This window comes from Hemitrygon akajei, chromosome 9 (genome assembly GCF_048418815.1).
Source record: "Hemitrygon akajei chromosome 9, sHemAka1.3, whole genome shotgun sequence".
In the NCBI taxonomy this organism is placed as follows: domain Eukaryota; kingdom Metazoa; phylum Chordata; class Chondrichthyes; order Myliobatiformes; family Dasyatidae; genus Hemitrygon; species Hemitrygon akajei.
This window is the reverse complement of record NC_133132.1, coordinates 50552886-50574651: the sequence shown is the minus strand read 5'-3', so window position 1 is coordinate 50574651 and position 21766 is coordinate 50552886. Positions and strand designations below refer to the sequence as shown.

The following is a 21766-nucleotide window of genomic DNA, read 5'->3' as shown; positions in this document are numbered from 1 at the left end:
CCATCAGGCACTTTATGTACAGTCTTGCATCACTTTATGGATATATAATCAATTTTTTATGCCTTTTTATTTTTTTCTCAGCTCAGGCTGATAAAACCTGAAGTACGAACATAGCCAAGCATGCTCATTTGTCAATTGCTAGGAACTTACGGATTATTCTAGTGGTGTTTAGTATTGTGGCTGAACAGATATTGCTGTGTACGCCTAATTGTTTAATACTATTGTGTAGTGCCTTTGGGACGATACCAGTTATAGATATTACTATCAAGACAATGATCATGTTCCAAAGTCTTTCAATTTCCTCTTTTAATTCAGCATAGTTCTGGTGTTTTTCACATATTGATTTCTGTAAGCTATGTGTGTTTGGAATGGCCGTATCTATAAAATAAGTTGTTCTGGCTTATTTATCCTGTATTATTGTACCCAGATGGTTATTATGGATTGTTCAATCTGTAATAACTGGCTATAATGTAATTCGTGGTATTCTGACTCTAAAACTGCATTAGGCTTGTATTTATAGTAAAGTGTGATTTCATTTATGAGTTTGTATTTTAAAGTAAGCTTTTGATGAATGATGTTTGCCAGTCGATTGTGTGTGCGTAAGTAATCAGATTGTGTTGAACTGCTACAGGATCCTGTAATCTTCCTTTTGTTTCTTCCTTTTTCTTGGATTTTCTACATTTATCATCTTGAGTTTGTTGGACTTTTAGTATGTAAAAGTTGTTACTTTGTTTGTGTTAAGTTCCTGTATTTCCACAAGGAATCCTTCTGTTCCTGGAAAGAGGTCTCCAACTCTCAGCCAGGCATTCGACACTTCCTTGTCCACATTTTGTCTGCTCAGACTGTGGGGCTGTCTTCCATGGATCTCTTCCATTGGTTAACCTATTTTTCCAATATTGATAATGTCTCCATTTTTCTGGGTTGTGGTCTCATTTAACTTTAGTGGTATATACTTATCAGAGTTGCATATGCCTGCGTGGAATGCTGATTCCTGTTTTTGTTGATGGAAGTATATCCTTAGAAGTTTTATCTGACTGTTGTGTAGATTTTTAGTGTCTGTTATTCCTCTTCCCCGTTCTGGCCTAGATAGTAGCAATCTAAGCACATTCAAATGTATTTAATGCTTTCTGAAATCTGTCATTTGAGTTCTCATTTTTCTTTGTAAATTTTCCAGACTGGTTTCAGACCAAGATATTACGCCAAAAGAATCTGCTAATATAGGTATAACAATAGTGTTTATTGCCTTTGTTATATTTTTACTGTAAATCTCTGGCAGATTTTCGTAAGCCTTGAAGTATATTCTGTCAAAAGTTTACCCTTTATCACACTATGATCTATTTTCTTGGCTTGTTGACATCCTAGATACTTATGTTTCATATTCACCCATTGGTTGTATTGTATCACATTGCTCTGTTTTGTATTCAGTTAGCTCTAACTTTCTTTTTGTTTAATGCTCTGCATTTATCCAGTCCAAAGTTTACGTTTATATCCTTCAAAAATAGTTCAGCTATTTGAATTAATTGCTTTAGCTTAACTGATGAAGGAGTATATAATTTCAAATCATCCATGTATAGAAGGTGTGTTAAGGTATTTACTATTATTATTGTGTTCTTTATCTTTCGTGTTTTTTGCGCTGCATTAAATCCGGAGTATCAATTATTTTGTTCTCCTTACACTTGTGTTCAGGAAATGACATTACATAACCTCGAATCTTTACAAGGAAATCTGCAGATGCTGGAAATTCAAGCAACACACACGAAATGCTGGTGGAACGCAGCAGGCCAGGCAGCACCTATAGGAAGAAGTCCAGTCCACCTTTCGGGTCGAGACCCTTCATCAGGATGTCGACTGTACTTCTCCCTATAGAGAACACAGCATGCTGTGTTCCACCAGCATTTTGTGTGTGTGTGTGTGTGTGTGTGTGTGTTTCTTTATAAGGTACATTTATTTTAACTTGTTTTTGTAAGTACTTTGGAGATGGACAAAGATGCCAAGCATGCAGACAGGGGCTATTTATTGCTTAGAACATCATGCTCTTTGTGATCAATTGCTGTAATGATGGCATTAATGCTTGATTAAATGGCCACAGTTGCTCTCTGGTGACTATTTATCCTTGCAATATCAATAACCTTCTTACTCTTTAATAAAGTATTTAGGATGATGACTTTGTTTCCCATATTAATTTTCCAATGAAAAGCAGAATAGTTTGCAAAAATATTTTTATTAATCTTCATGGAAAATTATGCCAGTAAAAGGGAGAGTGGAAGGAACAATTATCACTCAAAAGTTATTGCCCTTCAAGTTCACCCAGGATTTGCCAGGGCAGAAGCGCAGTGGGAAACCAGCCTGTTGGCAGGAAAACATAGACCAACATCTGAAGAAGATTTAGTGATCCTGAAAGAGAGCAGGAGCTGGGAGAGTGCAACGTCCTAATAGGTTCCCCTGAACTGGATGTGCAGTTCCACATGTCAGAGCTGCAGCTAAAGGAAGTCAGAGAGGTTGTCCGCAAAGCAAGGGCAAGCTCGGCTCCAGGACCTAGCAGCACCTCGTACAAAGTGTACAAGAACTGCCCCAAACTCCTGCTCCGTCTGTGGAAGATCCTGTGAGTCTTCAGGAGAGGGGGGGAAGATCCCAGAACAGTGGAGAGTGGCTGAAGGGGTGTGGATCCCGAAGGAGGAAAACGCCACCCAGATAGACCAGTTCTGCAACACCTCCCTGTTGTGTGTCGAGGCAAAGATCTTCTTCAGCGCCGTTTCCAATCGGCTGTGTGCCTACCTAGCAAAGAACACCTATATCGATACATCAGTCCAGAATGGTGGCATTTTCAGGAATGCCGGGCCGTCTGGAACATATCGGTGTGGTGACACAGCTCATCAGGGAGGCCAGAGAGAACAAAGGCAACCTGTCAGTGCTGTGGCTCGACCTGGCAAATGCATATGGCTCCATTCCGCACAAGCTGGTGCAGCTCACACTGACCAAGCATCACATCCCCAGCAGAATCAGAGACCTTATCGCTGATTATTACAGCAACTTCAGGATGAGGGTCTCTTCAGGAGCAATTACATCAGGCTGGCACAAGGTGGAGATTGGCATCATCACAGGGTGCACTATCTCAGTGACACTGTTCTCCCTAGCCATGAACATGCTCACTAAGTCTGCTGAAACAGAGTGCAGAGGGCCCAGAATGAATTCCGCTCAATGGCAATCACCCATCAGGGCACCTCACAGTCACCACAGAATCAGTCCCAGGCTGTCGGTGGATTCTGCAGGGGCTCGAAAAGCTGGTGGAGTGGGCCCGGATGCATTTCAAACCAGCCAAATCAAGATCAATGGTGCTGAGGAAAGGCAAGGTGGAGAACAAGTTCTGGTTCAGCATCGCAGGTACAACCATCCCAACCATCACAGAAAAGCCAGTCAAGAGCTTAGGTAAGGTGTTTGACAGCTCTGTAAGGGACACGGCATCCATTCAGGCGACCTGCACCGAGTTGGATGGCTGGCTGAAATCTGTGGACAAGTCTGGCCTACCTGGGAAGTTCAAAGCCTGGGTGTATCAGCATGGCATTCTTCCCAGAATCCTGTGGCCCCTCCTTGTCTATGCAGTTCCAATCCCGACAGTTGAAACCTAAGTGACGAGGGTTAGCAACCACCTCAGAAGATGGCTGGGGCTGCCAAAGAGCCTGAGCAGCATTGCACTCCATGGACACCACAACAAACTCAACTGCCCTTCAAATCCTTGGAGGAGGAATTCAAGGTAACAAGGGCCAGAAAAGTGGTACAGTACAGGGACTCAAGTGATCCGAAAGCGGCTAGAGCAGGGATCCAAGTGAGGACTGGCCGGAAGTGGAGGGCAGAGGAAAGGCTGGTCACACGAGGCCGAGCTGGCTAGGAACCTTTCCAACTCCCCAAATGGACACCATCAGAGGGCAGGAAAGGCACCATCTAGTTCAGGAGGAGGTGAGAGCAGCAGTGGAGGAGACGAGAACCTGCAAAGGCGGTGGGAATGAAGCAACAGGGAGCTTGGACAAGATGGGAGAATGCGGTGGAGAGGAGTGACCTGGGCTGAGCTTTGGAAAGCCGAGCCACACCGCATCCAATTTCTCATCCAGGCAGTGTATAATGTGCTTCCAAGCCCATCAAACCTGCTGATATGGGGCAAAGCAGAGTCGTCAGCGTACCCACTGTGTTCCAAGTGAGGAACCCTGGAGCACATCCTCAGCAGCCACACAAGGGCACTTGGTGAGGGACGGTACCGATGGAGGCATGATCAGGTCCTGAAGACCATCGCTGAAGTCATCAGCACAGGAGTTGAGTGGGCGAAGCGGTCCCGACCCTCTAAGCAGACCATTGCCTTTGTCAGAGCTTGGGAGCAGCCAATACCCATCAAAAGAACATTTGCAGGCATCCGGACCTCTGCAAGGGACTGGCAGCTGTTGGTGGACCTCGAACGGCAGCTGAGGTTCCCCAACCATATCGCAGCCACCACCCTGCGACCAGACATTGTCCTTGTGTCCGAGTCTACCAAGCAGGTGGTGATGCTGGAGCTGACAGTCCCATGGGAAGATCGCTTGGAAGAGGTCTATGAAAGGAAGCTCTTGAAGTTCGCAGGACTGTCAACAACTGCCAGCAGGCTGGATGGAAAGCGAGGTGTCTCCCAGTGGAGGTTGGTTGTAGGGGATTCGCAGCCCCTTCCTTAGCCAGAGCCTTCAGCAATTTGGGCATCGAGGGAGAGAGGAAGAGGAGAGCCATCCGCAGTGCCACTGATGTGGCAGAGAGGGCCTCAAGATGGCTGTGGCTCAAAAGAGGGGAGCCATGGAGTCATGTGTAGCTAGCCATCTGGACACAAGCTGGGGTCTGATCAGCTCCGGCTGGGTCACCTGGAGGAGGGTGTATGATGATGAAACACACGATGATTCCAGGAACATCACTGAAGATATGTCCAGAGGCATCAGTAGATGTATGCACACAGCTGACACCTTCTACATTTGAAGTCTTTCATCCTAAAGAAGTGAATGAAGAGGCAATGGATGCACTGGCTGCCAACTTCCCAAGTTCCCTAGATTCTGGAACGATCCCAGCCGATTTGAAACTTCAATGTAACACTTCTATTTAAGAAAGGAAAAAGACAGAAAGCTGATAATAATACGAGTGAATCTACAGATGCTGGAAATAAATAAAAAGCACAAAATGCTGGCAGAACTCAGCAGGCCAGACAGCATCTATGGGAGGAGGTAATAACGACGTTTCGGGCCGAAACATCATTATTACCTCCTCCCATAGATGCTACCTGGCTTGCTGAGTTCTGCCAGCATTTTGTGTTTTTTATTTTTGCTGATAATAATAGGTCAGTTATTATGAAATTAAGCAAGTAGTACAGGAATAGAACCAACATGGTTTCGTGAAGGGAAATGACTTTGAAGAAATTTGTTGGATTTCTCTGAGAATTGAATGAGGAAATTGGATGATAGGGAATCAGAATAAATAGCTTTCCCGGCATTCTAAAAGGACTTTGATAAAGTGCAATATTAAAAGCTATTACACAGGAGATTTGGGGGTAATATATTTGCATGCTTAGAGAACTGGCTAACAGAAAACAGACTCAGAATAACTAGGTAATTTTTAGGTTGATAAGCTGCAATTAGTGGTGCAGAATAGGAATCAATGGTGAAATTCAACTATTTATTGTCTGTATTAATGAGAGGTGAAGGACTTGAGTGTAATGTGGCAAAGCAAGTTCAGGAAATGATATAGTCTTTAAAGGGTTATACATAGGTTATGCAAGTGGGAATAGACTTTGTAGGTGTGAAATTCTGAGGTAATCTACTTTGGTAAAAATAGAAAATCAGAGTATTGTGTAAATGCAGAGAACCTCCAGATTGCTGCCACACCGAGGAGTTGGTGCCTTCTATATGAAACAAAGATAATCAGCATGTGTAGCAAAGCAAGTAATTAGGAAGGCAAAGATGATAACTTTTATTGTTGTGGGGGAAGGACTATAAGAGCAGTAGGAGTAGATTCTGTGGGTGTAAAAGAAACTCCTGGATGGTATGTTGTCTCCCAGGGTCAGGGATGTCTCAGATTGGATCCACAACATTATAAAGAGGGCGGGTGAGCAGCCAGAAGACATGGCACATTTTGGTATCGACATCATACAGTTGCAAGATAAAAGTTTGTGAACCCTTTGTAATTACCTGGTTTTCTGCATTAATTACTCATAAAATGTGGTCTGATCTTCATCTAAGTCACAATAATACACAAACACAATCTGCTTAAAATAATAACACACAAACAATTCTACTTCTCCTCATCAATACTGAGTACACCATTTAAGCAATCACAGTCTAGGTTCAAAAAAGTATGTGAACCTCTGGGGGTAATGCCGTCTATAAAAGCTATTTGGCGTCAGGAATTCCAATCAATGAGATGAGGTTGGAGATGTGGGTTGTCCTATAGAAAAAACACACAAAGTCAGGTCACTGACATAGCCTGCACTTCTCAAGAAAGATCTGTTTATGTGCACCATGCCTTAATCAAAACAACTTTCAGAGGACCTTAGAAATATTGTAGAGATTCATGAAGCTGGAAAAGCTACAAAAGTATTTTTAAAGACCTGAGTGATCATTAGTCCACAGTAAAGAGAAACTTCCTTAAATTGGAGAGAATTCAGTACTGTTACTACTTTCCCTAGGAGTGGGCGCCCTGCAAAGATCACACCAAGAGCACAATCTGCAATGCTGAAGGAGGTGAAAAAGAACTCAAGTGTAACAGCAAAAGACCTGCAGAAGTCTCTAGAACTTGCTAGGATCTCTGTTCATGTGTCCACTATAAGAAAAATACTGAACAAGAATGGTGTTCATGAAAGGACACCATGGAAGAAACCACTGCTCTCCAAAAAACATTGCTGCATGCTAAGTTGCAAAAGATCACCTGGATGTTCCACAATGCTTCTGGCACAGTGTTCTGTGGAAAGATGAGACAAAAGTTCAACTTTTTGACAGAAATGCACACTGCTATATTTGGAGGAAAAAGGGCACTGCACACCAACACCAAAACCTCATCTCAACTGTGAAGCACGGTGGAAGAAGCATCATGGTTTGGGACTGCTTTGCTGCCTCAGGGTCTGCACAGTTATAATCATTGAGGGAACAATGAATTCAAAATTATATCTTGACATTTTACAGGTGAATATCAGGGTAGTGGTCTGTCACCGGAAGCTTAATGGAAGTTGCATGATGCAACAAGACAATGAATTGAATTGAATTGACTTTATTACTTACATCCTTCACATACATGATGAGCAAAAAGCCAGGACCAACAGGCTCCGGGACAGCTTCTTCCACCAGGCCATCAGACTGATTTATGCTAATACAATTGTATTTCTATGCTATGTTGACTGTCCTGTTGTTCATACTATGCACATTTACTATGTGCATTTAGATGTAAATATGCAACGTGCAATTTGTAATACATAGTATGTACAACAGGACAGTCAACATAGCATAGAAATACAATTGTATTAGCATAAATCAGTCTGGTGGAAGAAGCTGTCCCGGAGCCTGTTGGTCCTGGCTTTTATGCTGCAGTACTGTTTTCCAGATGGTAGCACCTGCAACAGTTTGTGGTTGGGATGACTCAGGTCCCCAATGATCTATTGGACCCTTTTTACACACCTGTCTCTGTAAATGTCCTGAATAGTGGGAAGTTCATATCTACAGATGCTGCCCACACCATTCTCTGAACAGTCCTGCAATTGAGGGTATACTTAAGGCAGAGATTGATAGATTCTTGATTGGACATGGCATCAAATGGTACGGGGAGAAGGCTGGGGAGTGGGGCTGAGAAGGGGAAAAGAGGATCAGCCATGATTGAACGGCAGAGCTGATTCGATGGGCCAAATTCTGCTCCTGTCTTATGACTATGTTTGCAAAGATACAACACAAGGATTTCAGGTAATGAAGAAATGATATAAAAGAACATGCTACAACTTATTTGGTGTACATGCTGCCACATTTGGGATTCACATGCGAAGACAAGATCCTGTACTCACTGATTATTGCCTGTTGATGAGTTCACAATTGGTCTCCAGCATGACAACAGCAGGGTTTAAACTTGCTGCCATTACTCACCAGTAATACTAGCGGAGTCCTCAGCACCGATGCAAACCTGAACTGCTTCCCTCTCCAATGTTCCCGCCTGATCTGTTGAATCTCAAGATTGATTTGTCCCTGGTTCCAAATCAATTTCTTCCTTGTTTGCATATTTAATTATATTGTTGTTGACATTAATTTTGCACTGTGCCTGTGCTTTAAAGTAAGTGATAAATAAAACTGATTCTGACACTGCAATAGTGGAGTGAACAAATTTACTTGCTTATCTATTGCTTAGTATTTATGATGCTGGACTGGTCATTGAATCATACAGGACAAAATGGGCCCTCTGGTCCATGCTGACCAAAGTGCGTGCAGCTAGTTCCATCTTGCTTGCTAATATTCCTCTGGACCAGGGGTTCCCAACCTTTCTTATGCCATGGACCACGACATTAACCAAGGGGTCTATGGACCCCAGGGTTGGAAACCCTACTCTATACTATCCTTTTATGTACTTATTCAACCATCATTTGAATGTCTTTAGAGGTTGCATGTTCCAATGCTGCCATGATAATTTGTGAAACTGAATGTAAAAAATATACTTTGGGGTTAGTAACAGAAAAAGATTATCATTTAAAAAAATAACAATAGGCATTGGAACTGGAACTACGACATGGAAAATAATTTACTAAGATGGAAGAATTTAGATGTTTTGGATAGATTTGGATAAAGTTTGAGCTCTTTGGAATTATTTCTTGAAGCCAATCGATAACTTCAAAATTTTCCATCCAGATCTTAAATAGATCAGAAAAACAAATCCATGTATCACTGGGTTGTAAAGGGTCTGTGGAATAAATGGCCTACATGTGCTAAGTGGGCCTTTATGTTCCTAATGTTAATCCCACACACAGTATTGAGTTTTACCCAGATGTGGAAACTACGTATAATTACTTCAGTGTGAAATACTTTTCAAGCATTTTCTGTTGCTTTTGATTTGAACTAATTAGCTGTTCATTTGAATCGGATATGGAAAGAATGACAGACAAAATATTTTCCATTTGAGATGAGAGAAATCCTAATTGAAGTGTAATAGATCCTGGAAAACTAGATACACTCGGACCCCGCAAAGCGCTGATTTGTTACAACGTGGTTATCCAATTTTTTACTGAAATTTTAAAATGTTAAAAATTCATTCTGAACAACACTTAAGACTTCTCAAGAGCAGCCCCTATTAAACATTCAATCAGCCAATGAGAGCGCTTTACATACACTCCGAGCCACTCACAGCCAATCACGTATCAGTTCATGCTCTGCCTCCTCCTCACGTACAAACATTCTTGCTCCCTCGCCAATTTATTCCATATTGTCTGAAAAACCGCCTGCAACTTCCACTGAGGGCAGTACATCTAAGATGTCTAGGAAAAGCATTAGTATTGATGTGGAACTGCAAGTGATACAGCATTTGGAAGCTGTTGAATGTCAGCTTGATGTTGGCACCTGTTTAAAATTGGCGACATCGATGATCAGAGCAATTATATAAAAAAAATGCAGACAAGATAAAAGCCTCCGCAACGATGACCTCAAAGTTATCATCAATGAAGGTGACTCATTCAAGGAGCCATTTGCTTGAAAAAATGGAAAATAGACTAAATATATATGGGTGGATGACCAAACAATGAAACTTACCCCTAAGCCAGCTGATAATAATGGAAGAGGCAAAAAGCATCTTCAATCATATTCAAGAAGAAATGTTGATAAGATTCACTGCCCGCAGTGGTTGGTTTGATAGATTTAAACAGCGCAGTAACCTCCATAGCATACATATCTCTAGTGAAGCAGTTAGTGCAGACAGCAAGGCAGCCCAGGATTTTCCTACAACACTGAAGCCATAATCAAAAAGAATGATTTCCTCCTGAGCTTGTCTTCAATAGTGGATGAAACAGGTCTATTTTGATAAAGAATGCCTTCTTGTACTTTCATTTCCCAAGAAGAGAAACATGCACCTGGGTTCAAGACTGGTTAACTCTCTTGCTAGGAGACAATGCTAAAGGTGACTTCAAGATTAAGCCTATGATTGTGTATCACTCTGAAACATCACGAACAATGAAAGGCATTTTAAAACCAAGTCTACCAGTGATTTGGAAATCAAACAAGAAAGCTTGGGTGATGATTGATGTTTTCCAAAATTAGTTTGTTTCTTAATTTTGTTCAGCAGTGAAGCAGTATTGTGAGGAGCATAACCTTGAACCTAAAACATTGTTAGTGCCTGATAATGTCCCTGGCCACCGAGAGTCCTGACACACTTCGGACCCGCATTCCTGTAGAAGTGGTTTATCTACCATCCAACACCACTTCATTACTCCAAGCAATGGATCAAGGAGTAATATCGAATTTTAAAGCCTATCATCTCTGTCGCACATTCAAGTGACTTCTAGAGGAAACTAAAGGTCAAGACAAACAATTCATCAGGCAATTTTGGAAAAACTACAACATCATGAAAGCTATAGACAATATCAGAGCAGCCTGGAATGAGCAGAGCGTGGAAGAAGCTACAGCCAGAAGCATGCAACGGCATCCCAGGATTTCAGGCCGAACCAGTCATCCAAACATCGTTGAACTGGTCAATGAAGTGGGATTAGAGGAAGTTAATGAAAGTCTTAATAACACAGAGCTTCGAAAATCGGCAGAGCAATGCATCCCGGTTGAAACTGAGGACACACTGATGGAGAAGAGGAAACACCAGCAAGGAACCTCACCACAACACTCCTCAGCATTATTATCACCACGATCACACAAATCTTGGACCAGTTCATCGATAATGATCCTGACTGGGAGCAAAGAGAGGTATTCTCGACATGATTTCCTGCTACCGAGAACTGCCTCATGAGAGGAAATGTACACAGCGCTTTACCTCCGGGGAACGCATCCTCAGTGTTAAGCAGGGTCAGAATGTATATTTTAATCAGGATTCAACAGTTACAGTAATTTTAATCAGATAACTAGAGTAATGGGGAAAAGGTAGGTAGGCAAAGCTGAGTTCATGCCCAGATCAGCCATCATCTTCTTAAAGGCGAAGCATGATCAATGGGCCAAATGGCCTACATCTGCCCTATTTCTTTTGATCTTGTGCTGGAAACAGGCCAATCTAGGTTGCTGGAGGTAATCTATCAATCATGACTTGTGTCTTGTAGATGGTGGAAAGGGCTTTGAGTGTTAGTAGTTGAATCATGGAATTATACAATATGGTAAGAGGGCATTCACTCCCCAGATTTATACCAACTCAGCTATCCAGCAAATGATGTTTCATTGAGGGGTTATTTTGTTTCAACCCTTACCTGCAGCCCCATTTCCATTTCCAACCACGACCAGAGCACTGATTGATCTCTTCCTCCCTTCTTTTGCTGTCATGTTGAAGACACTTTTAACCTGTCAGACAAGAACAAGTTACGTATTAGAAAAGAGAAGACATTTGTGTTTTAGCTTAAAACTTAACTAACAAGGGTCTCTGTTGCAAGAAAATCAGCCCTGCCAAAGGGTTTCGGCCCGAAACATCGACTGCACTTTTTTTCCATAGATGCTGCCTGGCCTGGTGAGTTCCTCCAACATTTTGTGCAGCATTATATGGTAGATCTGCTTCCATGCCTTCTCTGACAGTGCTGCAGTGTGGCAATTAGCAATGCTGCCTCACAGTCCTGGGTCCCAGGTTTGATCCTTTCTTAGGTGTGGAGTCTGTATACCCTCCCCATGACCATGCGCTTTTCTCCCATGTGCTGTAAATGAAATGAAGGGTTAACTGGCTGCTGTCTACAACCCTGAGATTCAGCTGTCTGTAGGAAGACAAATACTGCATATATACTTTGATAATTAATGTACTTTGAATCTTTTGAATCAAACGCATTCCTTGATAAAGCTAAGGGTAAACAAAAGAGCAGTTGATGAGCATGTGCAAAGGTCTCAGGGTATAGCAGAATAAGGAGAGGAGGGAACTGACGAATGGGATTGCTTTGCTGGGACCTGGCATGGATTTGATCAGTAAATAGCTTCCTTCTGCATCATGGTAAGAAAGCACATGTCAAAATGAACTGTAAGAATAGCAAGCATACATATTATCAATATTCTAAACAGAGCGCTTCATGCAGCATGAGACATGAAACCAATTTTACAAAAACAGCTCTGTCCTAAAACTGAACCAAATGTAAAGGTCAGAGTAGACACCTACCAACAATATTACTCGATGATGATAAAGACAGATTCAGGGCTGTTGGCTTTGATAAGTGAAGAGATGATGTAATTGAAGAAAAACATCACAACAGTAAACATTTACAATGCCAAAATTAGAGCTTACATAATTGATAAATATCATATTGTCGCAACACTTTAGAGTAATTAGTTTTGGTGTTATAATGCTTTTTTTAAATGCCACTTGCATAATTTTACAGAGACCTAGTAAGAAATGAAAGTGTGACCTATATCTTGCATGTAAGTCATGGTACTCTAAATGAGGAAGGTGGGTGGTGCTAGCAAAAAGTTATTTCTCCAAAGATATTGTATTAATTTTCTTTTAGTGTGTATTATTAGGCTATTCAGCATTTAGATTAAGTCACCCGACCATCACATTCAAAACCATTATACTTTAAACGTTCAATCAAGACATGGATTTGCAGCAAGTCTGTCAAAACCTATCTTACAATGAAGACAAAGATTCTACAAAATGCTGATGCCAGGTCTCAACCTGAAACTTTGACTTTCATCTTTTGCCGCCACAGATGCTGCATGACTACTGAGATTGCTGCCCAGATATTTTTATTTTGAAATTACCAACTCCTTCACCAATACTACCAGTTTCTGGATCAATTCTTCACTAAACATGAATCCATTGAAACATGCACAGCCAGCAAATTTTAGTTGTCAAATTTACTTTCAATTACGTTACATTAAGATAATATATCTTAACTCATTAACTCTGAAGAACAGAACAACAAATGCAAATACAAATCTGGCTGATGAGGCAATAGCTATGCCTGATAATTCTACTGCAGAGAATAAGCTTACATTTTCCACCAGCAAATCTCAAATAGAAACGTACTGCATTTTTTTTTATCACCCAAGCTAAATAAATGGGGCACAGTCTAACCATGAGAATTTTATTTGATTGAAAGATCATCCTCTGGGAAGAAGGCAACCCAGAGAAATGTTGTGGCCTTTTGCAATCTGATGAAGTGGCTGGGAAACAGAAAGAAGGCTTCTTTCCAAAAATGCGATGACTGTAACTTCATCCCTCCCTCCACCCAAATAAACCCCACCTGCAGGTTTACAGATGGTATTAGATCCACTTAGTATGGAAATTCGTGTGGATAAGCTACATGGGCAGAAACCGGCAATGACATCATCTGGTACTCAGATATTCCCCAATGGAAAGAACTAGACTATTAGGGAGGATAAATTTAATGCAGGACCTCAACCCAAAACATTTACATTTCATTTCCCCCTATCCCCTATGATGCTGCTCAATCCATGAAGTTCCTCAAGCAGATTGTTTGTTTCTTCTTTTACTAGCATACAGCTGTAGCTATTACAAATGTACGTCATTAAGCAAATGTGCCACTTCTAACACATGTTAAAGTGCTAATTATCAGGGTTCAGGAGACAGTGTCATCATCCCCGCATGGAAGCAAATACTCTTTGCTCAGACTTGCTTACAAGAAGATAATTACAAAATTTGCTTGGAATTTAGTTGCATACAGCTGTTAGAATCAGTATTGTGCTTAACGCTGTCTTTTACTGCAAGTTGTAGTAACCTCAAAGGAGTTCTCACATTTTCCCAATTCAAAAACTTTGCAGCCATCATGAAATCAGTCATGTCATTCACTCTAGTTCATTCAGGAAGCATCCGGAGGAAGTACAAGCCTGAATTTATGAGCCGACAGATTCCACAGGCACAACACTAGCTAAGATGTGCAAGGTAAATGCTGCACATGTTTTCATTTCAATAAACTGCAGTGTGCACAGACCTAGCTTTTGGCAATGGTTATCAATAAATGACTACTCTCTAAATGTGGGAAAGAGATAGATGTATTTCATGCAGGCAATATAGTCATCAAATATGATACTTCCTGGATCAATTTAGTGTCAGGCCAAACAATGAGAAGGGATTTCCAATTCTCCAACTTGCTGGGAAGAATAAAGACAGAAGATTCAACTTTATTGGTACCATGATTAATTCTTCCGTGATAACACAGGCACAAAGCCCAGTTAAACCATGGTAAGTCTACTGGATACAAAACTGGCTTGAGGGTAGGAAGTAGAGGCTGATGGTAAAAGATTATTTTTCAGTCTGGAGGCCTATGAATAATGATGTACCTCCAGAGTCAGTACTAGGCTCATTTTCATTAGTCATCTAAATCAGTGATTTGGACGTCAATATAAAAGGCATGGTTAGAAAGTTTGCACTAAAATCGGTGATGTCGCAGATAATGAAGAAAGTTATCAAGAATTACAGTGGAGTCTTGATCAACCGGAAAAGTGGGCCGACAGAGGCAAATGGAATTTACTTCAGATCAATGTGAGGTGTTACATTTTTGGAAGACGTATTAGGGTAGAACTTCTACAGTGAATGGTCATGCCCTGGGGCAAGTTGTAGAACAGGGGTACACAGGAGTGCGAGTACATGGTTCCTTGAAAGTGATATCACAGATAGGTTGGGTGGTGATGAATATTTTTGGCACTCTGGTCTTCATCAATCAGGGCAATTAATATAGAAGTTAGAACATTATGTTGCAGTTGTACAGGACATTGGTGAGTCTGCATTTGGAGTATTCTGTTAAGTTTTGGTCATCCTGTCAAAAGAAAAAATATTCTGCGAAAAAGAGTGTAGAAAAGATTTACAAGGATGTTGCCAAGACTTGAGCTACCTAGTCATAGAGATTGAGCAGGTTAGCACTTCATTCATTACAGCAAGGGAGAATGAGAGCTGATCTAATAAAAAAAAAGTCACAATTAATTGAATCGGGTAGAAGACTATGGAACTAGCTTTGGATTACTCAGGAAAAAAAGCCAAGGTTTACCTATCAGTGTCAGTGATTTTTTTCATATTTTAATGAGGTCCTTCCTTATTAGATCTAATAAAATCAATTGCAATTTTCTGCATCTTTTCCAGTGCCTGTATTCTGAAATTAATACAGGCAAATTCTGGAAATTTTGAGGTGATGTAACATCTGTGGAGAAAGGAACGAGGAATTAATGTTTCAGAATTAGTCCTGATGAAAGGATAGAATGAAACCTGAATTTTCTGTCTTGAGTCACACCCTGACCTGTGCTGCCTCCTATTTAATTTCTAGCTTAGTTTCATTCATTTGATGTTTAGTGCCCTATGAATTTTTACACAACCTTTGTGGAAACCCATTAATCTGAAAATTACTGTCAGCCTTCCATCAGCTTCAGAAGGTGCTTCTTTCACGATGAATGTGACTTACTGAATTTGACCTATGTGCAATTGTTTAAGTTTAACCAAATGACATTTAATTTCAAGAGCTAAATCCAACATGACACCCTCTGTTTTTACTGGATTCCTTATTTTAGTGTGAAAAAAATTCAACAGAAGTCTTGTGGATAAAACAGCCTCTGCTGAGGAAGATGCAAGTGCTATAGACTTCAGCATCCCCTCTCGGTTTCTCTTCGGTCATGTATCAGGGTATTTTCTTAACAGCTTCATGATCTAGATTCCAGTTTAATTAAAGCTTTTTAGAGTTAAAGAGTCAAATAGCACAGGAACAGGCCCTATGGCCCAACTTGTCCTTGCTGCCCAAGCTGCCTTCCTGAGCTAGTTCCATTTTCCTGCATTTGACCCATATCTCTCCAAACCTTTCCCATCCACGAATCTGCCCAAATGTCTTTTAAATGCTTTAATTTTACCTGCCTTTACCAATTCCTCTTTCAGCTCATTCCATATCACCAGCACACATTATGTGAAAATCTTGCATCTTATGTTCCTTTAAACCTTTCACCTTAAACCCATGTTCTCAAGTTGGGGACTTAACTTGGGGGGGGGGGGGGGGGGAAACTGTGCCTAATCATCTTATCTATGTTTCTTACAATTTTCATAATTCTCTTTAAGGACACCTCTCAGCCTCCTGTCCTTCAGGTAAAACAGTCCCAGCCTATCCAGTCATTTCTCATAACTCAAGTCATTCAGTTACGACCACGTTTGTGAATTTCATCTGCACCCCCTCTAGCTTCATCATATCCTTCCTCTAGTATTGTGACCCAAATGGCACACAACATTTTCAGATACTATATACAATAACTGGTTGCACAAAGTATTTGAAAATCAGTGAGAACATACACTCGGTATCAATATGCTTACTTCAAAGAATGAAGGCAGTTTTGTTGGGCAAGATCTAACTTCATCTTTGAATTGAGATTCAAAAAATTACAGATGCTAAAATCCGTGCATGTCTAGTACCCTCTGGGTTTATTCTAAATTCATCAGTTCCTTCATCTTATTACCGTAGAGGGAATCCTCAGATACCATATAGAAAAGGCTCACCTTAATGCCTTTTGTAAGATGTTGCAATATTCAAACTAGCTGTCTAACATGCCTTTGTAACTGCACTTGTAAGGCATCTTTTATACAAGCTGACTTGGTTTATGACAAGTGAAGTACAACCTATGCAAATCTTTTCTTACATTATAGATTAAAATGCCAGTATCATCAGTGTAGGAACGTCAAACATCAGCTTGGACTCCTGACATCCAAGTCATATTTGATTAAGCATCTTCAGCTTTTATCGTATTTAGCTTAATTGCTCGAGAAGCTCCTTTATGCATGAAACAATCCATTTTTAATCAAAGATAAGGTGACGGGCATAAATGATAATTGCACCACCCCGATTGCTCTCTAAGCAATTTTAGTTCATATTTCCTCGCCAAAAGGGCCTGGTTCCTTGCTGTATCTCACTTACTCTAATGTGCTGACCATATAACTGCTTCTCTGAAAATCTTAAATCTTCAACCAACTGAAACAGTAAAGGTTGGTGTTTAATGGAGATTTTCCCAAGTGCTTTCAAAGATAATTTTTTGAAAAAAAGCCTGAAACTTTACATTAAAAAAAACATTGCTTGCAATTAACCAAATTAAAGAAAAAGCTTTTCTGAGCTGAAATCTAAAACCTGATTGGATGGCCTCTGAGCTAGAATTTTGGGAAAATGCTGGCAAGTGTTCGGATTTTATCATATACATCTGCCGCCACACAAGCCTTCTTTTAGCCTCTTGGCTGCAGCAGACGACCACAAACGGAGGCTATTCTTAGACCACCACAACAAATTAATGATAGCTGAATCAGCATAGCTTTCCCCACCTTCAGCTGGCTGCATATTTCATAAAGAAGTTGCTGAATTCAACTGAACTATTTCTATCAAGGAGCCACATGGGAAAAGGTGGTTAAAGACTTCCTACTAAGTTCAAGTTTATTGCCATCTGACTGTAAATGTACACAACCAAACGGATCTACATTCCTTTGGACCACAGTACACTCACAAAACATAAAACAAAATATTACCACAAATAAGTTCTGTAAAACGTTTATTATTTTTTTTATTTATAGAGACAGCATGGAACTGGCTCTTCTGTCTCAAAGAGCTGCAGAACCCAGCAACCTATCTATTTACCTCTAGCCTAAACACAGGACAATTTACAATGACCAACCGATCTACTAACCGGCTCATCTTTGGAATGTGGGAGGACACTGGAGCACCCGGAAGAAACCCATGAGCTCAAGGGAAGGACATGCAGACAGTTGGAATTGAACTCTGATGCTCCGAGCTGTAATAGTGTCCTGTTAACTTTGAATAGAATTCAAACTACATGTACTGCACAGCATAGGCAAACATTAAACAGCAACAGTATAGTAAATGATTTGCTGTCCTAGTGTCAAGATCTTGGTGGTGGCAGGGAATTCATTAGTCTTACAGGCACGAGGGAAGAAGCTGGATAGATATTTCCCAAAGAAGTATTCTAAAGGCAGAATAGTGCAATTGTGGCTGACAAGGGAGGTCAAAGCCAGCATAAAAGCCAAAGAAGGGGCATATAATAGATAAAAATTAGTGGGATGTTAAAGGATTGGGAAGCTTTTAAAAACCAACCAAAGGCAACTAAAAAGATCATAAAGAAGGAAAAGGTGAAATATGAAGGCAAGCAAGTCAATAATATTAAAGAGGATACCAAAAGTTTCTTCAGATATATAAAGTGGAAAAGAGAGGCAAGGGTAGCTATCAGACTGCTGGAAAATAATGCTGGAGAGGTAGTAATAGGGGACAAGGAAATGGTGGACAAATGTTCATTGAGGAAGACACTAGTGATATGCCGGAAGTTCGAGAGTGCCAGGGGACAGAAGTGCCAGGGAGATGGTGCTTGAAAAACTGAAAGGTCAGAAGGTAAATAAATCACCTGGACTAGATGGGGTACACCCCAGAGTTATGAAAAAGGTGGCTAAAGAGGTTGTGGAGGCATTAATAATGATCTTTCAAGAATCAATGGATTCTGGAATGGTTCTAGAAGACTGGAAAATTGCAAATGTCACTCCACTGTTTTAAGAAGGGAGAGAGACAAAAAAAAGGAAATTATAGGCCAGTTAGTCTGACTTCAGAAGTTGGGAAGATGTTGGGAGTTGGCTGTTAAAGAATTGTTTACAGGGTACTTGAAGGCACGAGGCACATAAGCCATAATCAGAATGGTTTCCTTAAGGGAAAATCTTACAGGAAAAATCTGTTAGAATTCTTTGAAGAAATAACAAGCAGGATAAACAAAGGAGAATCGGTGGACATCGTGCACTTGGATTTTCAGGCAAGGTGCCATACATGAGTCTGCTTAATAAGTTAAGAGCCGTGGTATCACAGGAAAGATACAGCATGGATAGAGCATTGGCTGATTGGCGGGACGCAAAGAGTGGGAATAAAGGGAGCCTTTTCTGGTTGGCTGCCAGTGACTAGTGGTATTCCATGGGGGTTTGTGTTGGGACCACTTCTTCTTATGTACGTGTCAATGATCTGATTGACAGAATTGACGACTTTGTGGCAAGTTTGCGGATGATACAAATTTAGGTGGTTTTGAGGAAGCAGAGAGGCTATACAAGGACTTAGACAGATTAAGGGAACGGGCAAAGAAGTAGGAGATGGAATACAGTGTCGGGAAGTATATGGTCATGCTTTTTGCTGGCAGAAATAAAAACAGACTATTTTCTAAATTGAGAGAAAATTCAAAAATCTGAGGTGCAAAGAATCTTGGGAGTCCTCGTGCAGGATTCCCAAGAGGTTAATTTGCAGGTTGAATTGGTAGTAAGGAAGGCAAATGCGATGTTAGCATTCATTTCAAGATGACTAGAATATAAAAGCAAGGATGTAATACTGAGAATGAATGTAGCCTTACAGGACTCGCAATGGTGCTCCTGTAGACAGTTGTTAGAATGGAGGCGGAGAGTCTTGCACACTCCTCAGAAAGTGTTGACGCTGCTGTGCCCTCTAGATTAATGAGGAGGTGTTGTGGGTCCATTATGTGCACACCAAGGAAGTTTATGCTCTTAACACTCTCCATGGCAGAGCCATTGATGTGCAATGAAGAGTAGTTGACCCGCGCCTTTCTGAAGACTACGAACATCTCTTTTGTATTAACTGCAATAAGTCAGCTATATAATACCTGAAAATAAAAAGTAAAGCTGCTAGAAACTTGAAACAGAAACACTCAGCAAGTTAGGCAGCATCTATGACCTGCTGAGAATTTCCTAGTATTTTCTGTTTTTGTATATAACATCTTTTAATTTCTTGCCTCTGCATTGTTTTGGTATTTAAGATCATAAAGGCCATAGACAGGGTGACTACACACCCTGTTGCAGTTGGGGAATCAAGAACAAATATAGTACAATCGTGGTCAAGGTACAGGCAAGAAGAGGTCTGGACTAATCTATCCACGAGTTCAGATCCCACTACAGCAGATGAAAAAATTTAAATTCCAATTGACTAAATAAAAATAATTGGAATTAAAAAACAAGACTGGTAATTATAAAATTACTGAATTTCATTTAAAAAATCTGGTTCAGCAAGGCTCTTCAGGGAAGAACATCTGCTGTCTTAACCTAGAATGGTCTGTGTGTATGTGTCTACAGATCCACCAATGTTCTGATCTTCAGTTTGAGGACTATTAGTAACTGCTAGCCTTGCCAGTGATGTCCACATCATAGGGATTGAAGAGATCAGCAATCTACTGGTCTTTGATACAGTTGACTGCATCAGTAACTTCCAAAGTACTTTATACAGTGGACTTCAGAAAACATAGACATCCTTTTGGAATCTAGTATCAAATGCTCAAACAAAAGGTCTCTACCACCTAAGAGCAGTAACAAAAGTTCTGATGGAGAGCATTTTTCTTTTATTTCAGATTCTTAGCTCTTGTAGTTTTCTTTTTCCCTTTCATCAAACAGTAATGCTTACCCGTTCTTTGGATAGGAGAGCAACTGGCTCAGCAGAATGCTCGTTGATCTGTCAATCTTCTGAATCTCTGTGCGTCCACCTACATGATTTTGCTAAGTAATCACTACCATTTTCCAATGTACACAGCACTTGGAGACTGTCTCCCTCCTTTCAGATTCAGTCAGCTCTGATGTTTATCAATACATTGGATAGCAGGAAGGACATGGATATTATAGCCCTGCTCTCTGATAATTTCAGATGCAGTGTGAATTATAGAACTGGATTTGATAACTACTAACGTAAAAAAGTTTTTCTGTATTAAATAAGAAAACATCTCTATTTCCACCATTTATTTACAGCCATGTACTGTATATAACAAATAGGAGAATAACATTGTCATTATCTTGAATGAAACAAGACAGATGGAAGAAAGACAGCTTGAGAGATAAAGTGCAGATATACCTAAAACAAATGGAAACCTAGAACATATACTGTGCTCCTGACATGGTGACCTGTGAGAAACACACTCTAGTGTACCTTTGAATACCTCTTGTACACTAAATCAAGGAACCCCCACCCTGGTAGTAATGGGCAAAGTCAAAGGGGAACTCCAACTTAACATTCAGCAATCTATGGGTGGAATTCCAATGGGCAACAAGTTGATTTGCCTTTAATGCCAGAATTGGAAAGGAGCAAAACTTCTGGGAAGGTTCAACTGGCAGGAAGAGAGTTTGGATAGCTTAATGAGTGGCTTAAAATACGATCTTGTTCTAAACAAAACTAGTTTGTCAGAGCCACCATGGTTGTAATGTTGATCTAGGCATTGGCATCAGTTAAACTACATCATCAGCCAAGCACAAAATCAGAAGGGTATTTTTATATTTGTAGCTGGTGGCTGTAAGATCAACAACTATCTAACTTGTTCTGTTAGCTACATCAGCTAACTTAAAATAGCAATGGCAAGAGAAACAATTGCTGCTAGATAAATAATGCAGAGGGACTTGAAGATCACAAAGAAAGGTCATTTTAGTCAGTACCTTGCAGCCAAGATGGGCACAGTCTCAGAATAGAAGGACGCCACATTTGAACAGACATGAGGAATTTCTTTAGCTAGAGGATGGTGGATCTATGGAATTTATTGTCACAGACGGTTGTAGACGCCAAGTCAGTGGATATTATTTAGAGCAGAGGTTGATAGGTACTTGATTAGTAAGAACATCAAAG

The 21766-nt window shown here is 40.6% G+C and overlaps 1 protein-coding gene across 2 annotated transcripts in view; it reads right to left on the bottom strand.

The window, feature by feature from the left end:
- mrps5 (mitochondrial ribosomal protein S5) overlaps positions 1–21766 on the bottom strand; it is a 135263-nt gene that overhangs the window by 15446 nt on the left and 98051 nt on the right. Inside the window, exons 6-7 of one of the 2 annotated variants that reach the window (XM_073055950.1) lie at positions 11420–11510; positions 6925–6957 (exon numbers count right to left, since the gene is read on the bottom strand). In XM_073055950.1, the coding sequence (XP_072912051.1) occupies positions 6925–6957; positions 11420–11510 (124 nt within the window). The remainder of the gene's footprint in view (positions 1–6924; positions 6958–11419; positions 11511–21766) is intronic. The other variant, XM_073055952.1, reaches the window with a different exon arrangement.